Here is a 26701-nt window from a genome sequence, read left to right as displayed (position 1 = left end):
ATATTTTTTTCTGGGTACATGATACCATACAGCATCCATATCAAACTTGCGCGGGCCGCACTAACATTAAACTTTCATATCAAGGCAGGGGCCTGAAACTAGTGTCCTGCGGGCCACATTTGGCCCGCGGGCCGCGTGTTTGAGACCCCTGGTGTGGGGAGTTGAAGTGTGGCAGCCGTCAGCCATTATAGACGATTAGACTGTCGCTGCAGAGATCTGCCATACAAACTCTGTGGATCTTTTTCATAAACTATATTTAATGGCATCTTGTCAAATCTGTCATTTCTGGTAATCATTCCATTATTTTCAGTTCTTATTCAACTTATGAACTGCTGCTAAAAGCGATGTCGGGTCTAAAAATGCTAAATAAAGCAAGTGCCTATTATTAGTCAATCAACTTAGCAGCTCTTTTCAAAACTTGTGCGCACGTCAATACCCACTGCACTGTCCGTATGGGAACCTCTGTATTATGAACATTTCATTCTGCTTTTGTCGAACGCTGTGCTGAATATAAAACAGCATAATGATGGATGACTGGTGAATGGCTCGGCCAGGTGCGTGGGTCTCTCTCCACAAATAAAGCAAATGAGTTCAGGTATAGAATTCAGTCGAAACAAGGCTGAGTGAATGTCATGTCGCTGTGCGGTGAGAGAGAGCCAGCCGCTGCGTCAGTGATGACACGCTCCCTCTCATTAAGAGTACCTCTCAGGAGGGTTACTTTTCAGTGATTATGCATTTCTGAATTTAAAATAACAAAAAAAGTGTAAGGAAACATATCAGCTAAAGCATATTAGCAAAAAAAAGTAATTTTCCTGAATTCCTCCCCACAGATCCTGGGTTCTTGTCTCGAGGTTTCTTCTTCTGTTTTCTTTTTAATTATGTCAGTGTGAATGGTTGTTTGTCTATATGTGCCCTGTGATTGGCTGGCCACCAGTCCAGGGCCTCTCGCCCAAAGACAGCTGGGATAGGCTCCAGCACCCCCCATGTCCATCCATCCACAAATGTTCTGAATTTGATTCAGAACGGGGGAATATGCAAAATGTTGGTAATTGTAATTGTAATGGTAATTTTCCTGAATTCCTCCCCACAGAGCCTGGGTTCTCGTCTCAAGGTTTCTTCTTCCATTTTCTTTTGGGGTTCAGTCAGTTATCTTTCATGTATGATGAGCATAGTTGTAGAACTGCTTCATGCGTAAAGTGCTTTAAGATAACTTCTGTTATGAAGTGGATATCTGAAAATAAAACGGGAGAAAACTTCAGCAGATTTGCTGATTGATAATTAGGCGGGAAGGGCCTAACCACTTCAATTCTTTAGAACTTTTTTACAGATGAATGAGAAATTTGATGGCTTTCTACAATTACATTAGTTTGGATTGCATCTTTTTTTTTATTTGAACACAAGACTTGTGCACTGTGGTGTGGGTGTGCAGCAGGCAGGGTGTGTAATCATGTGCGACGTGATTGGCGAGCCAATACTTCGAAAAATCCAACCTCTAATCAGTCTCTCCACTTCAACTGTTCCACTTTCCGTTTTGTAAAGAAACATTGTTTGATTTGAATGTTTAATGCTCGACCAAGATGCTTTATTTAAAAAAAAACAAAAACAAACCCATCTCCCTGTTACTGTTCCATTTGTTCACTTCCTGTATTCCAAGTATGATTTTCTTTTTTTACACATGCAAAGGTGTAAAGTAAACCAAAAGTATTAAGTAGTACAATTCGGTTTGGGCCGAATTGTTTCGGATTTTGAAACATTTTTGATAGACTTCCTTTATTGTGATTGCACAATAACACGGCAGTGAAATTGCCAATGAAATGTCGTTGCCTGGCTCCCGTATAATAAATAATAATAATGTAGAGAATAAATATATGAACAACAATTTACCGCGTAAACAGTAAATTGCACATATAATTTAAATAATTTTGAATAAATAATCATAATTTAAAGTTTTGCGTGTGGGCAGGTAGAGGGGCTTATTTGGGCTTATATAGGAACAATAACAATACATACCCTAAATGAAATACTTTAACTTTTCAATGGCATTTACTGTAATTTTCTGATCCATGTGGTACTATTCGGTCTGCTAGCACGAACAATAACCGGTTAAAAACACAGGCTGACACATTGAAAGGAAATATGTATCTCCAGGCTATGATAGATATCATTCATGGTCATGTAATTGTGGAGTTGAGAGTTATGTCATTTCTGAGCAGAAATGCAACACACAAACCTGCACTGGCAACTCTTTGTGTTTTTCTCAGGAGATAATATGATGTGATTATGTAATTTAGCCTCTACATTGGCCGCTTTGCATTTGCACATATTTATTATGTGACTTGCTCAATTTGCAGTCATTTCATAGATTTATCTTGCCTGGAAACGCTTGGTTCTGGCCCTCCAGAGGACAACACGTCAAGTTGGTTCATAATTTTTCACCATAGTGTACCACACAGAAATAAATACATAATAAATCCCCATCAAGTACAAAGGATGTACAGGATTTGCTTTTAATGCTTAATGTCAGTAATACCTAAACGTGTCTGACTGTGTGTGAGCGGAACCCTGCGGGCTCCTGTCCTCTGCAGGTAGCAGAGACCCTGCAGAGTCCCATGATTCATGCAGCCAGTGGTTTCTCTCCACCTCATTTATTCACAACATGGACACAGAGCTCATGCTCCATACTGAATATCACTTTACAAAAAGCAGCGTGTGTGTGTGTGTGTGTGTGTGTGTGTGTTCTGTCTTTTTCCTAGTGCGTTGGCTGCTGTCTGCTATTCTTGAATATTCATTGTTGTCTGAAATGTCACTGTCCAAACTCAGTGGCCCTCTGACAGTGGAAATTCTGCAGTGATCCTCTCTCTCTCGATCAAATGTTAACTGACACTCCTCACAGGGTGAGAATATCTTTTTATTTTTGAGTCATTATTTTTCAAGATTGGAACGCTAATACATTATGCATTCATTTTTCTAAACAAGAATTTGTTCCATCTCTGTGTGTGGAGTTTGTATGTTCTCACCGTGCATGCGTGGGTTTTCTCCGGGTACTCCGGTTTCCTTTCACATTCCAAAAGCATGCTAGGTTAATTAGCGACTCCAAATTATCCATAGGTATGAATGTGAGTGTGAATGGTTGTTGGTCTATATGTGCCCTGTGATTGGCTGGCAACCAGTCCAGGGCCTCTCGCTCAAAGACAGCTGGGATAGGCTCCAGCACCCCCTGTGTCCATCCATCCCCAAATGTTCTGAATTTGATTTAGAACGGGGGAATATGCAAAATGTTCCAAAAGAGTGAGGTTATTCCTACCCCCTGCAACATTTCCACATAGCCATCTACCGTTTGACGCCCCTGCACAACCTGAAGCTCCATTGTTGCCCATTGGAAACAGCATGCCAGAGCATGCCACATCTCCACTGTGTAGTCACTGGTGGACTCTCCTGGTTTTGCTAGAAACATCGGGTAGCCATGAGGACCGGGAAGGTTCCATTTTTTTTTTCCACCTTTCAATGTCCCATGTTTGCTGTCAGAAAATTTGTGTTATGCTGCCATCTTGGTTAGGTCGGCCAGATAAAAAAGGATGATGATGATGACCAGCCAAAGATGTTATTTTGTATGTCCATGGCACCCCTCAAGTATTGAAATGTAGCTGCCATGTACATGTTTTTACATGATTGGCGGCAGGGTTGGTGTGACACTGTTTTTGTAAGCCAGTGTGTACGTGACTTGAGACGAAGGCACACACTGCCAGATAGAGACTGTCTATTGTGGGTAGTGGTCCTATGGGCATGCACGTGGCTTTTTTTTTTTTTTTTGCTCACATGTACACAGCCTCACTAATTTGATGCTCTTGGCACCGCTTTGATGGCTCAGCGTTGTTGGCTCAAAGTTGTCCTCAAGGTCGTTTCACTCAGGGAATACTTAGCCTATGCCCCCTATCATTGGCTTGCTTTTACAAAGCTGAATGTTTTGATAATAAGCATGTGGTGCGTGACAAAGCAAGGTCAGCAGACACAACATATGCGACTGGAGTGACTATATTCATCACTCTCTTCGTCGTCTTCGTTTCCTCCCACAGCTTAACATCATAAAAAGTTTTGCTTCAGTTTATAATTATAAGTTAACTTGTTTTTCCACTGCTGCTAATTTACATTTTAATTTGTAATTATGTCCGTAGTGCACCAAGACTCCTATTGGCCCAGATAAGTACCTCCGTAAGATTTTATTTCACTGTGTGTGTGCAGGTCTTTAAAATTTCCTTTCAATGTGGAACCTACTTTGGCCCAACAATAAGCTCAATGCTGGCCAAAAGATGAATCTGAATGGAATCAAATCTACAGTTTACTGCCTCACTTCCTCATTTTGTCTTAGATTCATCCGATGAGACGCGTGCTAACTCATTCAAGCATGAGGAAGTAATTCACCACATGCTCCTTTGTCTCCAAGATAGTTCAAGGTACCTCGTCAAGCACAGAATTCAATTTTCAGGTTTAATGAGCCTGGCAGTTTTTTTAGGAGTAAGGAGGATCTAAGGAGACATGAGAACATGAGAAACTGATCAGATCAGATTAGCTCCTGCATGCTTGTGGAGGATGAGTCTCTGCAGCTGTGTATCATTCTTCGTGGTGCATTATACTGTTCAACTTTAGCTATTCTTTCCGAGACTTATTTGGAAGAATTATAGATAATGGGCCAGATCAGCAGACCAAGCAATCGGAGCATGTTTGATGTGAAATCAGAACAGAAATGATGGAATCCTTCATTGTACTCGCATGTGGAAATCTATACTAAAATATATGCATATATACTAATTTCAGGGCGGCACGGCGGTCTAGTGTTTAGCGCGCAGACCTCACAGCTAGGAGACAAGGGTTCAATTCCACCCTCGGCCATCTCTGTGTGGAGTTTGCATGTTCTCCCCCGTGCATGCTAGGTTAATTGGAGACTCCAAATTGTCCATAGGTATGAATGTGAGTGTGAATGGTTGTTTGTCTATATGTGCCCTGTGATTGGCTGGCCACCAGTCCGGGGTGTACCCCGCCTCTCGCCCAAAGACAGCTGGGATAGGCTCCAGCACCCCCGCGACCCTCGTGAGGAAAAAGTGGTAGAAAATGAATGAATGAATACTAATTTCATTATACATTATATATATATATATATATACTCTCAATCTTTACTAAAACCAAAGTTAAATTATTGTTGGAACTTCAAAATGCTCATGATAAGGGGAATACAAAAAGAATTAAATTATGGATTCATCATTTCCTCATACTGCGTTTAAACTTGAACCAAGAAAAACAGAAATTCACACTATTTTTTCTTCTACTCATATCAGATATTTGCACGATTCTTGATTCTCAAAGCTTTTGCCATTCAGAGTTATATTTTAGTGTAATTATTACCCTTACTTAAAAGCTTGTACCATATGTTGTCCACCAGCAAAGAAAATGATTGGGTGAGTTGTAATTTATCAGAGGGGAAATAAAGCAGCGTTCGCCATCATTTTGGATACAAATAGATCCATTCAACAATTTAATAGATACCCCAGTATGGCATAGATCACAGTGTCAAGGGCTTCACTGTGAGCTTTCCGTCTCCAATTATGTTGAAGTGGGGATGACAGTAGCCTTTTTTCGGTGTTGCTGTTGGTTAAATGCATGTCAAAGGGAGAGCTTGCCGTTATAAAAGGTGGCATTATAAACGTAGAATTTATGAAATTGCTATATTGGAAACGGTTTGAAAAGGCCCTTTTCTGTGTCAACATAGTTGGGTGTGAATTCACTGGTGTGACCCACCCCTAACCTGGACCTCCACCACATCAAACACCTACGGCACATGCTGGAACAGGTAGCTAAAGATATTATAATATGGAGTGATTGCTTGAGGAATGGACTCAGGGCCGCCCCCGGGCCAAATTGGGGACCGAACGAGAATACGATTTAGAGACCTTGGAGGTCTTAGTCTTTATATTCTGCTATGTGCTGTCAATCATTGTGGCAACTAGCGTTTCTTTTTTTTCCTTTTCTGCCTCGGGCTGAGATGGTGCTCACTGCAAAATGGGGTCCCCCGTGGATTGTGGGACCTTACGCACAGTGTGTGTTCTATTATTCTACTAATAGGGAGGGGCAACTCGAAGCACTGTCGAGGTGCACTGTAGATTAATCACCCCATATTTTTCCATATTTAACAAGGATGTGGGGGTTCATCCATCCATCCATTTTGTATGCCGAGAGGCAGGGTACACCCAGGACTGGTCGCCGGCCAATGGCTGGGCACATATAGACAAATAACCATTCACACTGATATTCATCCTTATGGACACTTTAGAGTCCCCAATGTGGAAGAACGAAGCCCCCCCCCCCCCCCCGCCACACACACACACACACACACAATGGATGCAAATGCGAAGAGATGCCCAAACAGGGATTTTAACCCTGATTTTCCACTCTTGAACCCGGATATTTCACTCTTTTTTTTCACCCTGGATGGATTAAGGACCTCAACCAATGCACAACGATGAGCCAATTCAAGAAACAATACAAGCAGTTGATGTTTGCTAAATACAAGGATGAAGAGTTTTGAACCAGTCATGATGTGCTATATATATATCACTATATTGACACTTACTATGGTACCCATTATGTCATTGGATGCTCATATCGCCTTGTACTTTGGTACATGACAAAAATAAAATGAAAAAAAAAACTATATTAGGAAAGCAGGAAGTGAACAAATGTAACAGTTACTGATTGTAAAAGTACCAGATGGAGGGGTAGGATTTAATAAGCTTTGCTTCTTCCTACTCCTTTTGGACATGTGGAACTGTGAACTGATTATGGGATGCACTCAATTGTAACCTGATGCATTTTCAAATGAAATTAAACAATTTCTCTGATCTAAAGCCAATTAAGACATCAGTTCCAGACAGTGGTTGCCCTTTGTTAAACCATCTGTGAAACATTCCCAATTTGGGGGTTTGTGTTTGTGTTTTGAGTATGGTCTTAAACATTAGATCAGCTGATGCATAGCTTATTTTAAATTTCATGGTTGTTTGCAGTACATTGCTTAATCAAAATGTTTTGAAGTTCAACTTACTACCTCCATAAGAGCCAACAGGGCAAAATGTGACCCCAGTGAGGTTAAGCGGCATAGAAACCAGACGGATGGATGCTGCTGTTGTATTTTTACAATGTGCCATGGGCCACAAAATATCCAAAGATCACAGCAAAGTTCCAATTAAAAGAGGATACAGGAGATACACAGAGTTGACTTTCTCTGAGCAACAGAGCGAGACCACTGCTAGTTTTAATAGCAAGTTTGAACCTGCTGATGAGATTGTGTTATGGGTCACCAGCAAAGGCTAACCTAAGTGTGTATCATCCCTGAGATATATGGCATGATTAATCCCTTTTCTTATTCTTCACACACACACACACACACATAAACAGCCAAACGAAGCACCCACCTTCCTGTGTCCAGAGAGCCACTTACGTCAAGGGGCAATTACCACATGAATAGGATACACGCGTGAGCTCATACAGCAGGGGTTGGTTACCAATTAAAGACATTAATATGTAATATTTGCTGTCCCAGACTGAAATCAACAGTCTCCGATACAACAGCCTCAAGATATTTAAAATAACATCATCTTTTCAAGGACACAATGGTCTTACTAAAATCCATGTTTGCATGTTTGGAAGGACACATGCAAATCCCAATGCACTCATTATTTCACGCCCGAAAACACGTATGTACTGTATGTACTGCCCTTTGTGTGACATGGAAAGCTTTAACATTCATGCAGTATACGCTATGTATGCCCTGCTGCTACTTGCACAAGTCACCATCAGAGAGCAACATATGAATCAATTACACAGGGACTAATTTGCGGCAGTTATTAAATATTTCAACAACAACAACTCAATTTTGTATTTTAATATCCCTGTGCTAATGATGGGCTGTTGTTCTTTCTTGGATTGTACATATAGTACAACAGCACAGTTACATTTGCTTAATGTGTGTAATAATTGTCTGTTTTTGTCTGCCTGTTCTGAAAGACAGGTCCATAGATTGTACAGAAATGATTGAATAGATAATAAAACTGAATAGAAAGCCATTCAGGAGAGCGCAAGCACCCGCCAGATATCAAGGTCCAATACCAGTGTTCACCATCTTCTTTCCGTTGTGCTGCTAACATACATTTAAAGGAAAATATAACTTGAATGCCTATGTTTGTGTTTTTCCCCACAGGGTGTATGCGCCGACCCCCACATTGCCTTGGCCCTTGCTTCAGAATCCAAGATGGTCAAAGAGAAAGCAGAGGATCAATTCTATCCATTGTCTGAATCCCAAGCCATCAAGATAGGTAGAGCTGGACCTCACTCAGGCAAGCCATCCTTCATATACCCACAAAAGAAAGAGCTATAGAATACTGCATCGTTTCGGACTTGCTTCCGAGTAAAAAACACACAACTTCTCTGATGGCTTCTTTCCTTCATGTGACCTTTTTCTGATCTTTGTTTTTGTGTGTGTCGCTATCGCTTCCTCTAATATTCTAACCATGCTGTGGGGGTTCATCGTGCAAATGTCCCATACACAATACACACAGGATGCCACATTACGTTATTTTTAGGAAAAGTCAGAAATACATGAAATATGGGGATCATTAAAAAAAAAAGACAAATACTGCATTGGAAAAATATTTGAAAATTAGCAAAAATGCATTTTAGATTAGATTAGATTCAACTTTATTGTCACTTGTACAGGGCAACAAAATGCAGTTAGCATCCAACCAGAAGTGCAATTTTATAAGTACCTTAGTAGGACGTAAATGTAGAAAAATGGACAGATCTACAAACTATAACAGGTTCTGACTATAATACAGTGAGGGTATGTACAGGGATATAAATGACTATAATATGGCTATTGCAGATTATACAGATTATAAACAGTATGTACAGTACGGATGTGACAATATATAATAACAGTAATATGCACAGTATTGCAATGAAGTGACTAGAGTATGGCTATTGCAGATTATATAAATGATAAACAGTATGATCTATGAATGCAACAAGATATAACAGTAATATGTACAATTTCACTGTATTTGTAGGTAAAATGTATACCTAAAACATTTCTATGGTTGGTTACGATGACCATACATCTTCAAACCAGATTTTAGGTAATATCTGTCCTATTGATGAATTTCTGTATTTGAAATTCTCCATCAAAAGGCCTGTATTGGGTCTTAATTGTTCAGGCAGGGGTTTTTGCAAATAACCACTTGATGTTCGCTCAAGGGTTGCCACCTGCACTACAAAATCAAGCAAACTGCCAACCTGCTGCCGGTTATTACGAGTGTTGATAATTCCGTCTTCCAGTAAACAACATTCAGATCGGAGCAGCAACAGAGGCTGATTAGAGCCTGGGGCCTCACATTGTCCGCAATGATTTACTCCCAAGTGTTACGTTTACACTATTTCACACACAGTGAGACGAGAAGTGAATGTGAAAAGACATTTTGATTGCCGATACCTGTATAGTTATTTCCACAGTCTAACTTTTTATGTGTTCATTTTATTTAGGCAGTTAGTTGGGCAGTCAGGCTGATGCTATTACATGCTGATTACAGTCACATAGTCAGTAAACACCAGTGAGCCTGTTACAGATGCCCATGCCGTCGCACTGCCTCCACAATGTTTGACTCATAATGTGATATCCTTTGGAACAAGATCCGCTCCTGTCCTGTGCTATAGTTTTCTCTTCCCATCATTCTAATCCAAGTTGGCCTTGCTTGTCTGTCCAAATGAGGTGATTTCAGGATGATTTCAATCTGGGTTTCTTGTTCTTGGTCTTACCAGTGGCTGGTACCTTGTTATAAAACTTATAATTAACTTTAACAACCATATGCAAACCCTCTTTATAGTATTCTTGAATTATGTTTATTTTTTTCCCTGCAGTCATGATTGATTGGTGGTGGGTTTCGCCTCATTTAATGTTGGAGTCATCTTCTCCTTGATTTAAAAGTTCTCCCTTTTCAGGGAGTTTTCAGCCATCACAGAAGAATTACCGAACCTCCCAAGGTTTCTAATTGAATAAATGTGTGGTATATGAATATAGATGGTATGTGTTGCCTGACACTGTCATCTTCCCTTTACCTTCTTGTTCTGAAAGCTTCAGTTTGTTGTTCAAGTTGGTAGATGACTCATTTTAGGAAACTGGATAACACCCAAAAGGATAGCTGTTGTTTTGTAAAGCACCATTGCAAGTAAGAATGCTGACTCACCTGTTTTGAATCAAGTTGTTAATTTAACACAACTTGTCAAATGAATGAGTTAACAGTGGCCGGAATTCTTCACAGGATGACATTTCTAAAACGGTAAATACCCGTATATAACACAGAGCACTGCAGTCCCAAGCTTCCAAATGTGAAAACCTCATTATCTGAATTGTGGCCATAGTTTTTAACACGAGAAAGCAACATTTATAGATCAGAAAAGTGGAAGAAACATAATAGATCCTTTTTAACAAGCGGTAAAGACAACACAGTGTCGACATGAGGGCTGTTTTAACAATTACTGTAATAATCGATTAATCGCTCTGACGAGTAAACAAGTGCACAAATAGTGAAATAGCTTCATTCATTCATTCATTTTCTACCACTTTTCCTCACGAGGGTCACGGGGGTGCTGGAGCCTATCCCAGCTGTCTTTGGGCGAGAGGCGGGCTACACCCTGGACCAGCCAATCACAGGGCACATATAGACAAACAACCATTCACACTCACATTCATACCTATGGACAATTTGGAGTGGCCAATTAACCTAGCATGTTTTTGGAATGTGGGAGGAAATCGGAGTACCCGGAGAAAACCCACGCATGCACGGGGAGAACATGCAAACTCCACACAGAGATGGCCGAGGGTGGAATTGAACCCTGGTCTCCTAGCTGTGAGGTCTGCGCGCTAACCACTAGACCGCCGTGCCGCCCCGAAATAGCTATAAACAATAAATTGTTTTATTGAAGTAAAAAGGTAGGCTACCTTTTTATACAGTATGTGTGCAAATATAGAGGCATTTTTGTTGTTTGAGGGAGCTGAGCTGTTGGAACAATACATAAATGATAAAGATGAAAGGATGAAAAGGATGATATTGTTGAGGATGCTCAGACCCAGCATATTGTATTTATATTGTACAAATTTCTTTGTGAGGGAGAAATGTTACTTTTTACTTCCGCATTGTTTATTTAAGCCAATTTAAAACATTCCAAATTGTTTTCTACATTTCTACAGCATTTCAGAGCAGCGTCAACGCTTCGGTATTCACAAATAATTGCTTCTAAAATTATATGATTTAGTTTGAGGTGTACAGTTCTCTATAATTAACTGTAGCTATTTGCCATCTGTAGCCCGACATGCTCTAAAAAGATGATTGCTCCTTTGGTTTTGCATATTTTAATGAAATTACATCTGAGTTGAAGCTTAATATTGGTCTCCATCATCAGAAAAACAACATCCCCAAGTAATGATTTCACTTGTTTTACTACCTTACAATGATACTTGGCTTGTGCATAATTTAGATGCCGTATTTTGCTCTTATGGTTTAATATCAAAGAGCCGTTCTCAGCTAGGTTTAGTTTCCGCAAACAACCTTGCAGCCGTGAAGTCTAGTATTGTTTTTGCCAATTTCCTACAGTCATGCTTCAAGCCGCGTCATTGTTTTTTAGATGAGACAGAAGAGTAAGAATTGTCTCCTCTTAGGCCTGGAATGACAGAAGGAGGGCAGGTTTGATCAAGGTGAAATAAATAAATGTCTGATGAAAAGTGAGACCGGGGGGGGGTAAAATCTGAAACACTCATAGAAAACCTACCTCAGTTATACGGCTTGTATTATTTATATCACTGTCTGGGGGTTCACCTTTGTCTTCTTTCAGGACAGACATGGATTATCCAAGTGAAAAAAAGAACATGATGTAAAGGTTATGAATTCATTGCTGTTTGACTGAATGAAATCAATATTTTATCTCTAAGCTTGGTGGGGAAATTCTTGTCGGCAAGCAGAGAGGTCAGACATTTCCTGGGTCATACTCGCCATTTCTGGGTACATGATACCCTCAGGAGGCGCACAGCTCGGCTGGTTCCAACGCTTCTTACCGGAGCGCCACCAGGTTAGCGCCAGGATAACTTGCTAATTGGGTAAAATGATTACGTTTCATTAATGTTCATGTTAAAGGTTAAATAACTGTTAATACTGTTCATTGGAATCTGAAAAAAATAATTCCTCTACCCACCAACTAGTATATGTAGTTTCTTAAGTTTTTCTCTTCATTTGCTGTTTTATTATTATTTTATTTATTTATTACTGATTGGGGTTGTTTATCTATATGTGCCCTGTGATTGGCTGGCCACCAGTCCAGGGTGTACCCCGCCTCTCGCCCGAAGACTGCTGGGATAGGCTCCAGCACCCCCCCCCCCGTGACCCTCGTGAGGAAAAAGCATGATGAATGAATGAATGAATGAATTACTGATTGATTGATTTATGTTCTTTAGTCTTGATTTGTTTATTTGGTTTTTTTTTATCTTATTTTGTGTAGAAAAGTAAAAAGTAAGATATTTGAGAACAGTGGAATGTTTTATCAGAGCTTTTCTTGTGGCAAACCGGAACCAAAGCACTGAAAAAGTGTTGTGCAAAAACATTGAAGACAGTTTATATTTTTATTTTTTCAGTTTTTAATAAATGTGTTTTTCTTGGGTTTTTTTTTTTTTTAACTTGATGTGGCCCAGCTTCACCCAAACCCTAGCTCCAGTGGCCCCCAGGTAAACTGAGTTTGAGACCCCTGGTTTGGGGGCTACAGATTTTTGCTTGTTAGAATTAACAACCACCAAGTAGTATATGTAGTTTCTTAAATGTTTCTCATTTGCTGTTTTATTATTATTTTATTTATTTATTACTGATAGATTGATTTATTTAGTCTTGATTTTTTAATTTGTTTTTTTTTTATCTTATTTTGTGTAGAAAAGTAAAAAAAAGATATATATATATATATATATTTTTTTTTTTCTTGGGTTTTTTTTTTAAACCTGATGCGACCCAGCTTCACCTAGACCCTAGCTCCAGTGGCCCCCAGGTAAATTGAGTTTGAGACCCCAGATTTTTGTTTGTTAGAATTAACACACCATAGCGTTCCCGGTTATTTTTTAAACAAGATAGCATTGGTGTGAAAACTGACATTACCGTAAACTCTCTTTACCGTGTTGCCCACAATAGCAGTGTTGGTCTTGGAGACAGTGGTTAAGAGAAGAAATATACCCTTATTATGCGATCGTTTACTTAAGATGTCCAGATGGAGAAAGTAAAGCACAAAAGAGAAATAAAAAAAAAAAGTTCTTTAGAAGGTATGAGCTCAGAGTGACCGAATGACCCTTTCGCAAACAACATGGCCCAAACCGTCTTGACTGAGATCCCACAGCTTGCACGGATGAAGGCCTTGCAAAGAACTTCTCAATTTATGGATTTTTAATGCCTCCGGACAAATGAATAGTTGTTTTGCGGCTTTGCTCAGGGACAGTTGATCAGAAAGTCTCTTTCTCTAAGGCTTGGGCTCATCTCCACCTCTTTTGTCTCTCCTTGTATTTCTCACCGTACTGTTACTGGGGTAGACCCTTTATTTGCTCCTCAATCTGGATTCTTCACCTAACGAAGACATCTTGGACAGTTCTACACCTCTATCACTGTGGGAACAATTTAGAAAAAAATGACCATGCCCCCCCCCGTAGACAAAGGCAGTTTCACAAAGCAATGTGTGGATAGGTCTTTGGTTTGGAAGAACCCCTTGTTATATGAATTCCACTCATTCCATGATCTTGTCTATTCCTTTTTTATTTATAGTCAAATCTTGTGTTAGCGCCATCTGACCTCATCTCCTTTCACTCATCTTGACTGGCAGGATCTTTCACAACATGGAAGTGACAAGCATCTCGCCAGCTGCTGATAATGTCACTGATCACTGTCTTCCTCAGCCTGACTAACGACTAACTAATAGTCAATGCAGGTTGTCTAAACAAATCTGGAATTTTTGCTCACCCTTTTCTGTGGACATGATCAATGCTTCATTTAATCAGGTTGTAACCTAAAAGGTCGATACCACTCGTTTATTTTACCATTTGATGCAGGCTGGTATCAGCAAAACCGATCCAATACTGATAACTTTGTGTATCGGGGACGTTTAAAAGTAGTGTATTTCAAATTATAGCATAGTTCATAATGTAAATGATATTAATTGGCACTATTTTCTTGTCAAATTAATTCATTTGATCCTTAGACTTGTAGTGATTGTTTAGAACAGTGACCTTCCCCTCCATCTCCCTGCTCACATTGTGTATTGGAGGCCATGTTTATTCTGCTAAAGGTCCCGTGCGCCTTGGCATGATATCATTGACCTTGTGTGGGTACGCCCTTAGAATGCATCCTGAATCAGGTTGTGTTTCTGGAGAAACTGTGTCTGCGAGGACGACCAAAATTGACATTTCAAATGTTTTTTTTTTTTTTTTTTTTCATTAAAATCACTGAGGTGTGCCTGTGCGTTTTCCTTCTTCTTCTCCTTTTATTTTTTACCGCTTTTTCCTCACGAGGGTCGGGGGTGCTGGAGCCTATCCCAGCTGTCTTCAGGCGAGAGGTAGGGTACACCCTGGACTGGTCGACAGCCAATCACAGGGCACATATAGACAAACAACCATTCACACTCACATTCATACCTATGGACAATTTGGAGTGGCTAATTAACCTAGCATGTTTTTGGAATGTGGGAGGAAACCGGAGTACCCGGAGAAAACCCACGCATGCACGGGGAGAACATGCAAACTCCACACAGAGATGGCCGAGGGTGGAATTGAACCCTGTGCGTTTTCCTTTCCTTGTAAATGGATAGCAAAAGGACAAGCTAAAGTCGATCATTGTTCAAGGTAGTGGTGGGCAAAACTGTTCATTTCAGTGAACAGGATCATTCCGCAGGCTAATTGGTCGTTAGCCTGTGATCTCCCCCCTGTGCACAGACCCGGTCAGTCGTGTCGAGTCAGTCCGTTCAGCCATGTTCACGTTCGTTCCGACTCAATAGCGCAACAACACGTGATGACTAGTGGTATGTCGGTCATGAACGAACGGGTCAAAAGAACTAGTTCTTTTTTGTGAACGGAATGAACGAGGTCACCGATGGCATTGGTCAATGTCTCTGTCTCGGTCTTTCAGTCAACTAATCCCACCCACAGAGCGAGGCGCGACGATAGGACAACTGAACGGACTGAACGGGTATTTTAGGGCCGGTGACCTCGTTCATTCCGTTCACACAAAAGAACTAGTTCTTTTGACTCGTTCGTTCATGACCGACACGCTCTTTTCTTTGGAGACCAAGTGCCGTTCAGTCAACAGTCATGGAAACGCGGAATATTGCTGCATTGGAGCATTTTTCATGGTGCCTGCAAGGAAGTATCTTATGTAAATCAGCCACACAAATCATTCCGTACACATACCTCTTTGCAACACACCACCGTTCAATGCGGCGTGATTTTTGCAGTCTCCCTCACACTGATTATTCTAATTATAATTGTTCTGAAATTACAGCTTAAAAGCAGTCCCGTCTCACGAATATAATAAATAATATTCTGAATAAATATTATTCTGCTTTGGAGGTTCAACACAATTTATGAGAACATTTTGTTTCACTGAGTTAGACTTTAGTTTTATAATTTTATTATCGTCTGAAGTCGGGATTGCCACCCTTGGTTTCTTATGCCAAATGTTCAATCACATTGTATCTGTACGAAGTTCATGTTGTAAGTAGTATTGTATGTGTGTACTTTGGTAATGGTAATGGTTTTATTTCATTTGAATGCATCAGATTACAATTGAGTGCATCCCATAATCAGTTCACAGTTCCACATGTCCAAAAGGAGTAGTAAGAAGCAAAGCTTATTAAATCCTACCCCTCCATCTGGTACTTTTACAATCAGTAACTGTTACATTTGTTCACTTCCTGCTTTCTATAATACAGTTCAAGGGTTTTTTTTTTGTTTTGTTTTTTAATAATGTACCTCGTACCAAAGTACGAGGTGATATGAGCATCCAATGACATAATGGGTACCATAGTAAGTGTCAATATAGTGATATATATATAGCACATCATGACTGGTTCAAGACTCTTCATCTTCATCCACTTCATTGTTTGAGGTCCTTACTCAATCTTTGGTTTGGCATATGGTCCAAACAGCAGTCTTCACATTGGTTGAGAGCATCTCCACCACTCATCCATGCCATATCCATGGCAACCGTCTCAACACTTCTTTGTTATTTATTTATATCAATGTGTTTGTTTTTTTCTTGGAGTGTCTTAATAGGAAGCCACGTCCTCCACAAGCATACCTTAAAGCCCATTTCTATTTATGCTTCCAACTCCTTTGGCTGCGGTGAAAAGGTTGGGTTCTCCAAGTTCTGTCACAGCCAAATGAATTAAAGGATGTTGGCCTTTGAAAATGCCCCCCTCTGTAATTGAACACCTTGAGCAATTGTCCAGATTGTTTGACCTTTGCACACCAAATAATTCAAATTGACAGCTTCCTGTGTTGCACACTTGAACTGCACTGATTGAGGATAAATGCTTATATGCCGGAGAGCTGTTTTGAGAGGTCAAGACACAGCTACAGATAGCCTTGGGAGCTAAATTGAAGCCGCCTGAAGAATTTGTACTGTAGGTCCATCCAACTATCAACTTAATTGGAACGGTTCCTCTGTTTCATCACTTATACTTTATAATCGTAATTCACAATGTATTGTAGCCTTGAGTATCGCCATGACTACCAGCACAAATCATACTTACAACAAAGAACCTGGGGAGACAGAGCTTTCTCCATCGCTGCCCCCACCCTCTGGAACTCTTTGCCCCGCCCCGCTCATGTTTTAACTGTGTATCAACCAATGAATGTTGTATTTTGGTGTGTCTTCTACTCTGTTTACTTGCTTTTATTCAACTCCATTCTTCTGTAAAGTGTCTTTGAGTATTTTGAAAAGCGCTATACAAATAAAATGTATTATTATTCTGGCTTATTATGTAGTGTGGAACGTGAGAAAAGGCTTGATCAAGTGATATTACTCAAACAGAGAACAATAGTCGGCATCAGTAAATTGTAGTAAACTTCCCCCGTTTTGTGCCACCACGGAAAACTTGTGCATAACAAGTTTTGCACTCAACTGCAGTGTTTTTCTTGGACTGTAATGAAAAATACTGCGACACGACCAACATCACTTAACACACGCTGTTGTTGTTGTTGTTGTTGTTGTGATGATGACCACAAATGAATACAAGACTTAACAGTGGAAGATAGAATGATACATGATGGCCCAGAGGTCTAAATCCGTTGTCATCAGGGACTGCAGAGACACTCTATATACATTGTCATGCACCAGTACCGGCACTGGGAAAACAGACAGGAAACAGCCAGAAGGGAGGCCCTATCATAGGGCTTGTCTTGGTTATTGTTACTGTTGACTCCTTGTTGTTTGTCATCTGCAGGAAAATGAATCAACCATTACCTTTTTAGTCTTTTTTGGGGAAATATTTAATAATATTTGGTTATTTCTTCGATTGTGTCATCCTTTTTGAGACATTAATATGGCCTCTTTTGGTACCATGGTGGTTCTTCCCTATTTTTAACTGATTTTCTCTCTTCTCTCCAATCAGATATCAGTCATATTATATTACAGTAAAATCCTTTTTTGTGTTTTTTTGTGGTTAAAACAGAGGAGGGTCTTCAGCTCCCGAGGAAGAGAGTATCTCATTGGGATGGCTCAGATGTTCAACAAAGAGAAAACAAACATCCAGAAATGGCTGGACGTTCAGGGAGCAGCTGGAGACGCATCCTCCTACTCATCCTCGCCATCACTATTCACAACATCCCAGGTGAGAACAAGCCGTAGGGATGTAATTGGCACACCAAATCATATGAATCATATTGTATTTGAAAGTCACCCCAACTATACTTGATTTATTTCTTTCTCTTAGTGCTTCTCAAATAGTGTAGCGTTGGTCTGTCGGGGTCACTTGAAAATAATTGAAAATGACCGGTTTAATGAAATTTATCCCTGGTATATTTAAAAACACAATAATACATAATACATCTTTGTTTCAAAAGGGAATTATCATTGGGTTCCTCCGTCGTCTTCTTCTTCTTCTTCTTCCATCCTGTAGCTCTTGGTTAATATGAACGCCCGTTTCAGTTGCACGAATCCACCTCATCATTGCTGCTTGACATGGCTATTTCAAACCGCGGTGCAGCTACATTTTCATATTTTGTGTGTGTGCGTCATGCAAATCAGGCACTTGCCGAGTGTGTAGGAGGAACTGCTGCAGTAAAAGCATAATTTCATGTCAAAGAGCAGCCCATTTACTAGAGAGGAAAAAAAAAAATACACTTGTCACCGCATTACACTCAGCATGTGGCTTTAATTGCAACATATGAACGCAATATTGTATGCGCGTCTTGCTTCGTTTCTGCCACATTGATATTTGCTTGTACGTGACGTATTGTAGCATTTATTGGGAAAAATAATGGAACTGTCAAAACCTCTCACAGTGGCACATTTTTTTTTACTCACTCTTATTTCAACCTCATTTAAAAGACCAAATGCACCAAGATACAGTAAGGTAATACGTAAATGTCACCTAATGTTTTGACCAATTCTGCATCATTTACTGTGGCTTGCATACTGGAATGTACTCAGTCACTGAAGTATTAATGAGCAATGACGTTCTATTGATGCGAGATAACCATGTGATGTGTTTTTAACTGTTTTAATTTCGACAGGAATTCACTATTGTATGCACAGCACTGATGATGCATTATTTGTAAACACGAGATAGATTTCATACTATACTAATGATTTTGAATGATCATGTGGATGAACGTGTGGTAAAAAGCACCTGTTTGATTCTCCAGAAGAGTCATTAACCCACACGGAGGGCCTCGGGCTATTTAGAAATGAGAGTTGATAATAGAGCTATTAAACATAAAAGACAAAATGCTGGTTCAGCTTGTGCTCTTCCATCATGAAACGGTAAGTGCACTTAATTTCCAACCCTTGTTTGTCTCAGCGGGACCTGAAGCCCGCTGATAGACTCCGTGCCTCGCTCTTTCTATTGAACAACAGATGCATCCGCTGCATAAACAAACACATGTACTGGTTGGCAAAGAGGCTGTTAAGAAAGCTTAACAGGAGTTTGGTGAAACTTGCTGGAGATGTTCTCTCCCATCACTTTAAATGGCCCAATTTGTGTGACGGATGAACACAGTCACGTCTGTGCCACGGCAACTGTCATATCTGTTATGTCACACAAAGTATGAGGAAGAATATTGGCTAAGTATGACATTGTGGAATAGGGAATTCTCGACTACGTACAAAGTACTACGTACTTGTTTATGATTGACACAGTGACATGCGAGGTTGAAAAAAAGCATCTTGGAGGTTCAACAGTTCAACAAAATGCAGTTTATTGGCAATGGGTACCAACCCTGCGCTGAGTGCTTAATATTATCATTTTCCTCGAGGCAACCAATGCTGATTTGCAAACAATTATGGAATCCCTCAGAGGGTGTTTTTCAAGAAAAAAATATGGTTTACTGGGTTTAATGGTTTATATGCCTGAAAGCAAACAATGGCATGAAAATCCTGACTGTAATACAGAAAATCTCAGCGTTTCTTAAAGGCTTTCTCATCAGAATCATTCATTCATTCATTTTCTACTGCTTTTTCCTCACGAGGGTCGCGTCTTCAGGGTACACCCTGGACTGGTCGCCAGCCAATCACAGGGCACATATAGACAAACAACCATTCACACTCACATTCATACCTATGGACAATTTGGAGTCACCAATTAACCTAGCATGTTTTTGGAATGTGGGAGGAAACCGGAGTACCCGGAGAAAACCCACGCATGCACGGGGAGAACATGCAAACTCCACACAGAGATGCCCGAGGGTGGAATTGAACCTCCTAGCTGTGAGGTCTGCGAACTAACCACTAAACCGCCGTGCCACCCTCATCAGAATCAGAATCAGGAATTTGTTTTGGTATAGTAGGTGCAGACACATCTATTAAAAAAGAATGAAAAATACAAAATATACAGAATAACAGTATAAATATATGTACACAGTCTGCACAGGAAGTGCAGTATGATTGTTTTTCCTAAAAGTCCAAGCTGGGCGTTAATGTAACGTTTAGCGTTTTGGCACTTTGTCATTTCTCCACACACGTTTAAGTTATTTATTTTTAAGTTTTTTCCACACATTTTTAAGTTATTGCATCAACTCACTGGACCACAGAAGAAAGCAGAGAGGCCGAATTAACATTTGTGTTGCCTAATGAGGAAGAAAATTACCTTTTTATTGCTACATTCTTTATTTCCTCTCAGGTGTCCTCCCACCACTTTGTGGTTGGTCTCAAAATATATTTCAAATATATCTTGTCAGATATTCAGACAAGCGAGATTCACCATTTTTTTCCTTGCAAACAAACATGATGGTGTCCAGTTTTTGTGTCACATATAAAAGTCTTTATATAAAGTCTTCTCTCCAGACTTCAGACTGACGTTACTAAAAGCCAAACAAACACCGAAACTCTCCGTGCTTGTTACTGTGTGGTCAAACTTAGTTTATAGGTGCAAATAGCGTTCCCACCAGCCCTGTGGCATTTCAGACCAACCCAGAGCATTGAGTGCAAGTGAAGGGAGCTTTATCCATAACAGCGCTTCATTACGTCTGCCTTGATGGGCCGGGGGGGAATAGAATGGAGCCGGGGTGTCTTTATCTTAGGTAATGACAGGCGTTAGATGATGATGAAGTGGCCTTTGGGCTTTGGGATATCTGCAGCTGCGTAGGGGATGAGGATGCTCCCCATCCTCTTTCATCTTCCGTTTGCATCCGTTTGCATCTCTTCCGTTTTTTTGCAATGGAGGTGTTTGAATTCTCCGAATAATCATTGCATTCAAGTTATATATCATCACCCTGTACATAGTCTGACGTTTTAAAATGTGTTCATTGATTACAGAATATTTACCTTCTATAGTTAACGAAGTCAATGGTCGCACTGTGAGGTCACAGAAATGCCAATTTTCAATTCCTTAAATAGATTATTGAACGCTTCCAGCAGGCTGCAGCCCCCCCTTGTGTGTCGTTAGTACCCACTCAGACGTCTCCGTGAGAATGAGCGGCTGTTAGATTGTGAGGAAGGCTGTTAATTGTGCACTGGCCCTAAGCTCTTTGGGAGCCAGAACTCTATGTGACATCTTATTTCATGACTTCATCCACTGAAAATCAGTAAAATGGAGTCTAAAAGTGTTGCAACATGCGAGAGGTCAACTATTTTTATTGCCAAAAGAGACGTTTTTTTTTAATTGTATTATTTCTACTCCTAAAGGCAATTAATACTATGGAAAAAGGGAGAATGCCAAATTAAATCTTGCATATATAGTCCTTGTTGGACCTACTTTACCCTCAAAGGGTGTGCATGTGAGCAATAGGGTCATGTGACGCTGGTGACTAAATTCAAAAACCTGCAGGGTGCTGTGCTTGTCCATGACAAACATTACCATGCATTAACGTTCTAATCAAGCGTTTCTTAGTGGAGTGATATGACTTCTCTGTGTTTCACGTGCCTGAAGGTTTATTTGCTGTAACATACCATGAGTTCCATAAATTGGGACAATCTACACGGACAGCAGATTAAGGAAATTGGAAAATTCAAATAATCATGCTGTAGAGCGGGGGGCCCGAACCAACATTCAGACGTATTACAAAAGTCAATCATTTTTTGTGTTAATGTAAAAAAATAATAACGGTACATGCATGTGCTACTGCCAGCGTGAAGAAACGTCCCAGGCCAATGAGGACACAAGAAAACAGCATTCAGCCACGTTGTGACAACAACTACTTAAAATCTGCTTTAGTTGCCTTCATGCGAATGCACCAAACCGTTTGTGTGTCCCTTGTGTGTGTGTGTGTGTGTGTGTGTGTGTGTGTGTGTGTTGTTGGGCTGTCATTTTGGATTAAAGTTAAAAGGATCTATCCAGTACTTTCTGCAAGACGTTGCTGTTCGCATCCAGTTACTGGGATTTTGTTGCGTTGACCATCATCAAAAAAATGAAAGTTAAAAACATACTGTGTTTATTTTTGCAGTGTTTTAATTTGGTATTTTTATTATTTTTCTTTTTATGTATTTATGTATTTATTTATTTATTTATTCCCACTATAACGTGAAAAAAGAAAGGAGTTGTTGCGTGCTGTAGATGGATTCAAGCATCCATGCACAAGAATTCCTGGCCCGTTTGCATCTTTTTGAATTTATGGATTGGCCCCCTGCTATCTGTTCGGTTTTTGGTGATCCCTCATTCTGCTTGAAACCTCCATGTGTTACGTTTGTGTCACACTTCTGCAGACATGGTTCACATATTGGTGTTTTCTGTCTGCAGAGGGTTTGGCTGTGGGTGTTGGATTTGGAGCCATTGGAAAGACCCCGTCTGCGACTTTTGAGAGTGCAAGGTGAGACCCATCAGCCAACAAATGTAGTAGAACCCTAAAGTCCTACTTATTATTTGAATGTCGATGATACCTTTGGTTGCTTAAAAAAAAAAAAGACTATTGGTCTATAAACGTTCCCAATTGTGTGCTGATGACATCTAGCGGGTAAAGTGGTACTGCAAGGAATGCAGCTATTTTTTTTCACTTTGGTGAGGTGCCACCCATGCCACCAATGCTACCAATGCTACCCATGTTTGGTCCCTTTTCTTTATCCTCCCAACTTCATAAGCACTTGGTGCCCTCAGTGCTCACTTAGGTCATCCAATGCTTTGCTGCCATCTACAGGTTATATTGTCACATTGCATCATGAGTGTTCGCTTGCATTCTTGTCTGATTGATTGAGCTATGATTTTTACATTTAAAATAGATTTTTTTTATAAAAACATTAGAAAATATGCTGTCCTTTATGGATAATAATAAGAATAAAACTATATTTTTATTGTCCCTGCAGGAATTTGGCAATCGGTATTGGTATCCAAAATTTCCCAGAAGGCCTTGCAGTGAGTTTGCCACTTCGAGGGTCCGGGGTCTCAACATGGATGGCCTTCTGGTGATAAATGACACATTCAACTTATTAACACCCCCCCACCAAATTAGCATTGAAATAAGTATTGACTGGCTGTATTTGTCATGGTGCTCTCGGTAGGTACGGCCAGCTCAGTGGGATGGTGGAGCCCATCGCTGGGATGCTGGGCGCCGTCGCCGTGGTGTTGGCTGAGCCTCTGTTGCCATACGCGTTGGCGTTTGCTGCTGGGGCGATGGTTTACGTCGTGGTTGATGACATCATACCGGAGGCTCAAGTCAGGTGAGGGAGGACACGTGTCATTCATGTTCAAACATAAGTCATAATATGAGGGACTATAATACATAAAATCATGTTGCTTACATTTTGTACAGTATATATATTTTTGCTGTATATGTATATTTATATAGTATTTTTAAAATCTCCCTTTAACTTTAAACTTGTCCACAGTGGGAACGGGAAGCTGGCGTCCTGGACCGCCATCCTGGGCTTTATAGTGATGATGTCACTAGACGTGGGGCTGGGCTGAATCGTCGTGACGACCAGCAGCGCCTCCACAGCCATCATCGCCACGACGCTGCTGACCTCAGCGGCAAAGAAGGGGACCAAATCAAGTATTGCACATTTTGACACTTTTCCACAGTACAGCACCGAGCCTGATGCCACAGTGAACCATTCTCACTAACTGACTAGTCTTTGTAAGATGTACAATGCAGGGGTTTAAAGTTTATACACCAGAAATTACGGTACTTTGTCTAATGTCCAAGTATTGGCATGTACAGTATGGACCTAACTGTCACTTATTTGCTGTGCAGTGGAAAAGTACTCATTTTTTTTCAATGGTCTTTAGTCAATATATACTTTTTAAAAAAAGAAAAAAAACCTTTTTATCATTTACCTCATGGTGGCAATACTTGAAGTCTGTTTTTGTTCAACCTCAACAGAAGCAGTTAATTTTTCTTTGTAGAAGGATTTCATTCTACATGCTGTTTTCATGCAATGCTGCAATATGCAGATATAAAACGGGGCATATGTGGGATTTCACTATTTGTTGTTTTATCCTTTTATTCAATGCAACACGAGTGAAAACGATATCCTTTCCAAATGAATATAGTGCCTTCATTTTTTTAGGGAATGTCAAAATGAACATTGTCTGTTTAAAAATGCTGAACGAGTGGTTGTGGCACGCAGGCCTCACAGCTAGGAGACCTGAGTTCAATTCCACCCTCGGCCATCTCTGTGTGGATTTTGCATATTCTCTTTGGGGACGCTGGTTTCATTCCAAAATTCCAATTGGCAAATTGTCCATGTGTCTATTGAATGTGGTCTATATATGTGCGCTGTGATTGGCTGGCGACCAGCCCCGGGTGTACCCCGCCTCTCGCCCGAAGACAGCTGGGATAGTAGAAAATGAATGAATAAAATGGTGAACTTGATGCTGATTTACATACTTATTACATACAAATACACTTATTTTTTGTAAAGTAAGCAAGCAGGCCTTAATGGCATTAAATAATAAAATGCATATAAAGGTGACTTGAATGAATAAATGAACATTAAAGGTTACTTACAATACACAGCAAAGGGAATGTACACAGAAAGTACACAGTACTTAACCACACACTGACGTTTAATGTAAGAGACTTGTCATTACACAGGCTGTCCAGGTGGTCAATTAAAAAAAAAAACATAAACATATGCAGACAAATATACATGATGCCACATGGAGCTATAGAAGGGTGACTGGGAGAGGTTTGTACTGCAAGAAGTTAATGACACTTGTTGGCATCTCCAGCTGCTCGATACAGTGGATCTTGTTGATCTTTTTGAGGTATCTTCGCAGAGCCAGTCTGCACTGTGACGTCAAGGCCTTTGGATTTCCTGAGGAATGTGACAGGAAGGAATACGTATTAGTAAGTATGTAGTATGTAGTATGAGAAAGACCATTGGTTTCTTTAAAGCAGAAGTAAACTATGAGGACTCTTAATAATATATTTTTAAAATCATTTAAATTGCAATCTCACTCCTGCAAAAATGCACTAAAATATTCAGTGATAAAGGTATTGCATAATGACAATATATAAATAAATGAATGAATGTGTGGCACCTCTCTCCTGCAGCAGCAGCTCCACAGCTTCATTCTGCTTGGTGGACTTCTCAATGATAAGCGTGGGAAGATAGACGTTGGCTCCGAAGTCGATGAGAAGCTGAATGTACTCCACACCGCAGCCGTGCCTCAAACACATCTCCAGCACCGTTTTGGGCTGCTTGATGGAACTCAGCAGTCTGGGGTCGGCACAGTTGTAATCTGGATCGGCCCCGTAGAGGAGCAGCAGTTTGAAGCACTCCATGTGTCCATATACGGCGGCCAGGTAGAGCGGCCCGCTTGACACCCTGGCGCTTGAGGTCCAGAGCAGGACTTTGGATCGAGAGTTCACCTCAGCACCATGTTTGAGCAGTTCCTGTAGTATTGCAACGTCGCCCTCACGAGCAGCAGTGAGGACGGGGGAGCAGTTGTTAGAGGAATTCCCGTTGGGGTCAGCGCCGGCCCTGAGGAGCGCTAAGACGCAGTCCAGGTACTTTCCTCGAACTGCAGCGAAAAGAGGCGTCTGGGCTTTGACATCCACACAGTCCACCAGGGCACCGTGGGTCAGCAGAACCTGCAGACAACTGAGGTGGCCTTTGGACACGGCAGCGTGAAGAGGGGTGCCCGCGATGCCCCATCCGCCTCTGTAGTTGATGACCTTCTTGTAGATATCCTGGCACAGCATGTCTTCAAGGAGTCTGTCATTGTTTTGTAACACCGCTTGTCGGAGGTGGGAGATCTCACAACTGTGTTCTTCTTCTGTGGTCCTGAGCTGGAGCATAGAACCTGCTGTCGATGACACAAAAACACAGAACCATCGGGTGATTTCCAAACTTGCACATTGAACACAGAAACATCAAAAAAGTCTGCCTTACAAAGATGACGATGCTAATTATACTTTCCACACTTTAGTAACAATATTATTATAATTGTATGATTCCGACTTCGTACAAAACTCCTAATTAGAATTCACCTCCTAAAACGTTAATACACCAGGTGGACGATAATGATATACATAACATATCTCCATAATGCCAGTATGCTAGCGGCTAAGCTACTGTTAGCAGCTCAATGTAAACAAGAGTTAAAGGGCCATCCAACATGCTAATCCGCACGGGTCGGACTTCGTTTATTTCCTTAAAAAACGAACCATAGAAACCATGTCAAAAGTGTAGCATGTTCAACTGCAATGCATATGACTTTTATTTTCAACAGTATGTAGCAATTAAACAGAAACTACGTTTTTTTGCCGTCGCTTTACCTTAGATGTGTCACCACCATCCGACGCCTGCTTGTTCCTGCTTTTTCTTCTTCATGGTCGTGTATTCAACCAAGGCGCATTGGCGCCCCCTTGTGTTGTAATGTAGTATTACAGCTCATCATAGCAAACAAAGAAATGATTGATAATAGTGGAAGATTTGTTATTGTTAAATAGGAATACCATCTGTGATTATTTTGATTGTGATTATTTTTTCCT

At 40.5% G+C, this 26701-nt stretch overlaps 2 protein-coding genes across 9 annotated transcripts in view; one reads left to right on the top strand and one right to left on the bottom strand.

The window, feature by feature from the left end:
• slc39a11 (solute carrier family 39, member 11) overlaps window positions 1-24260 on the top strand; it is a 37179-nt gene extending 12919 nt beyond the window's left edge. For 5 of the 6 annotated variants that reach the window (XM_058061855.2, XM_058061858.2, XM_058061857.2 and 2 more), the window contains exons 5-10: window positions 8246-8381; window positions 17785-17943; window positions 22507-22576; window positions 23067-23165; window positions 23262-23420; window positions 23589-24260. In XM_058061855.2, the coding sequence (XP_057917838.2) occupies window positions 8246-8381; window positions 17785-17943; window positions 22507-22576; window positions 23067-23165; window positions 23262-23420; window positions 23589-23667 (702 nt within the window). In that variant the 3' untranslated portion in view covers window positions 23668-24260. The remainder of the gene's footprint in view (window positions 1-8245; window positions 8382-17784; window positions 17944-22506; window positions 22577-23066; window positions 23166-23261; window positions 23421-23588) is intronic. The other variant, XM_058061853.2, reaches the window with a different exon arrangement.
• On the bottom strand, window positions 24198-26549 carry LOC131109646 (ankyrin repeat and SOCS box protein 12-like). Of its 3 annotated transcripts, none has more exons than XM_058061863.2 (3): window positions 26486-26549; window positions 25246-26013; window positions 24198-25019 (listed from the first exon to the last, which is right to left on the bottom strand). In XM_058061863.2, the coding sequence occupies exons 2-3, from the start codon at window positions 26003-26005 to the stop codon at window positions 24868-24870; spliced, it is 912 nt and encodes a 303-aa protein (XP_057917846.2). In that variant the 5' UTR covers window positions 26006-26013; window positions 26486-26549; the 3' UTR covers window positions 24198-24867. The 3 variants fall into 3 exon arrangements, with proteins under 3 accessions (XP_057917846.2, XP_057917847.2, XP_057917848.2); XM_058061864.2 differs by having other exon boundaries at window positions 25246-26010; window positions 26486-26548; XM_058061865.2 differs by having other exon boundaries at window positions 26465-26517.
• Window positions 26550-26701: the final 152 nt, after the last annotated feature.

Source organism: Doryrhamphus excisus, linkage group LG2, assembly GCF_037039965.1.
Source record: "Doryrhamphus excisus strain RoL-2023G ecotype Guam linkage group LG2, RoL_Dexc_Guam_v1.1, whole genome shotgun sequence".
NCBI lineage: Eukaryota > Metazoa > Chordata > Actinopteri > Syngnathiformes > Syngnathidae > Doryrhamphus > Doryrhamphus excisus.
The sequence above is the reverse complement of the archived record's forward strand: the minus strand, read 5'-3'. Positions and strand labels throughout refer to the sequence as shown.

Excerpts from the sequence above, each read along its gene's own strand:
- LOC131109646 (XM_058061863.2), bottom strand. The coding sequence starts at position 26,005 with ATGCTCCAGCTCAGGACCACAGAAGAAGAACACAGTTGTGAGATCTCC. Across the intron at positions 25,020-25,245 it reads GCTGCTGCTGCAGGAGAGAG|GAAATCCAAAGGCCTTGACG; the intron begins GTGCCACACATT and ends CACATTCCTCAG.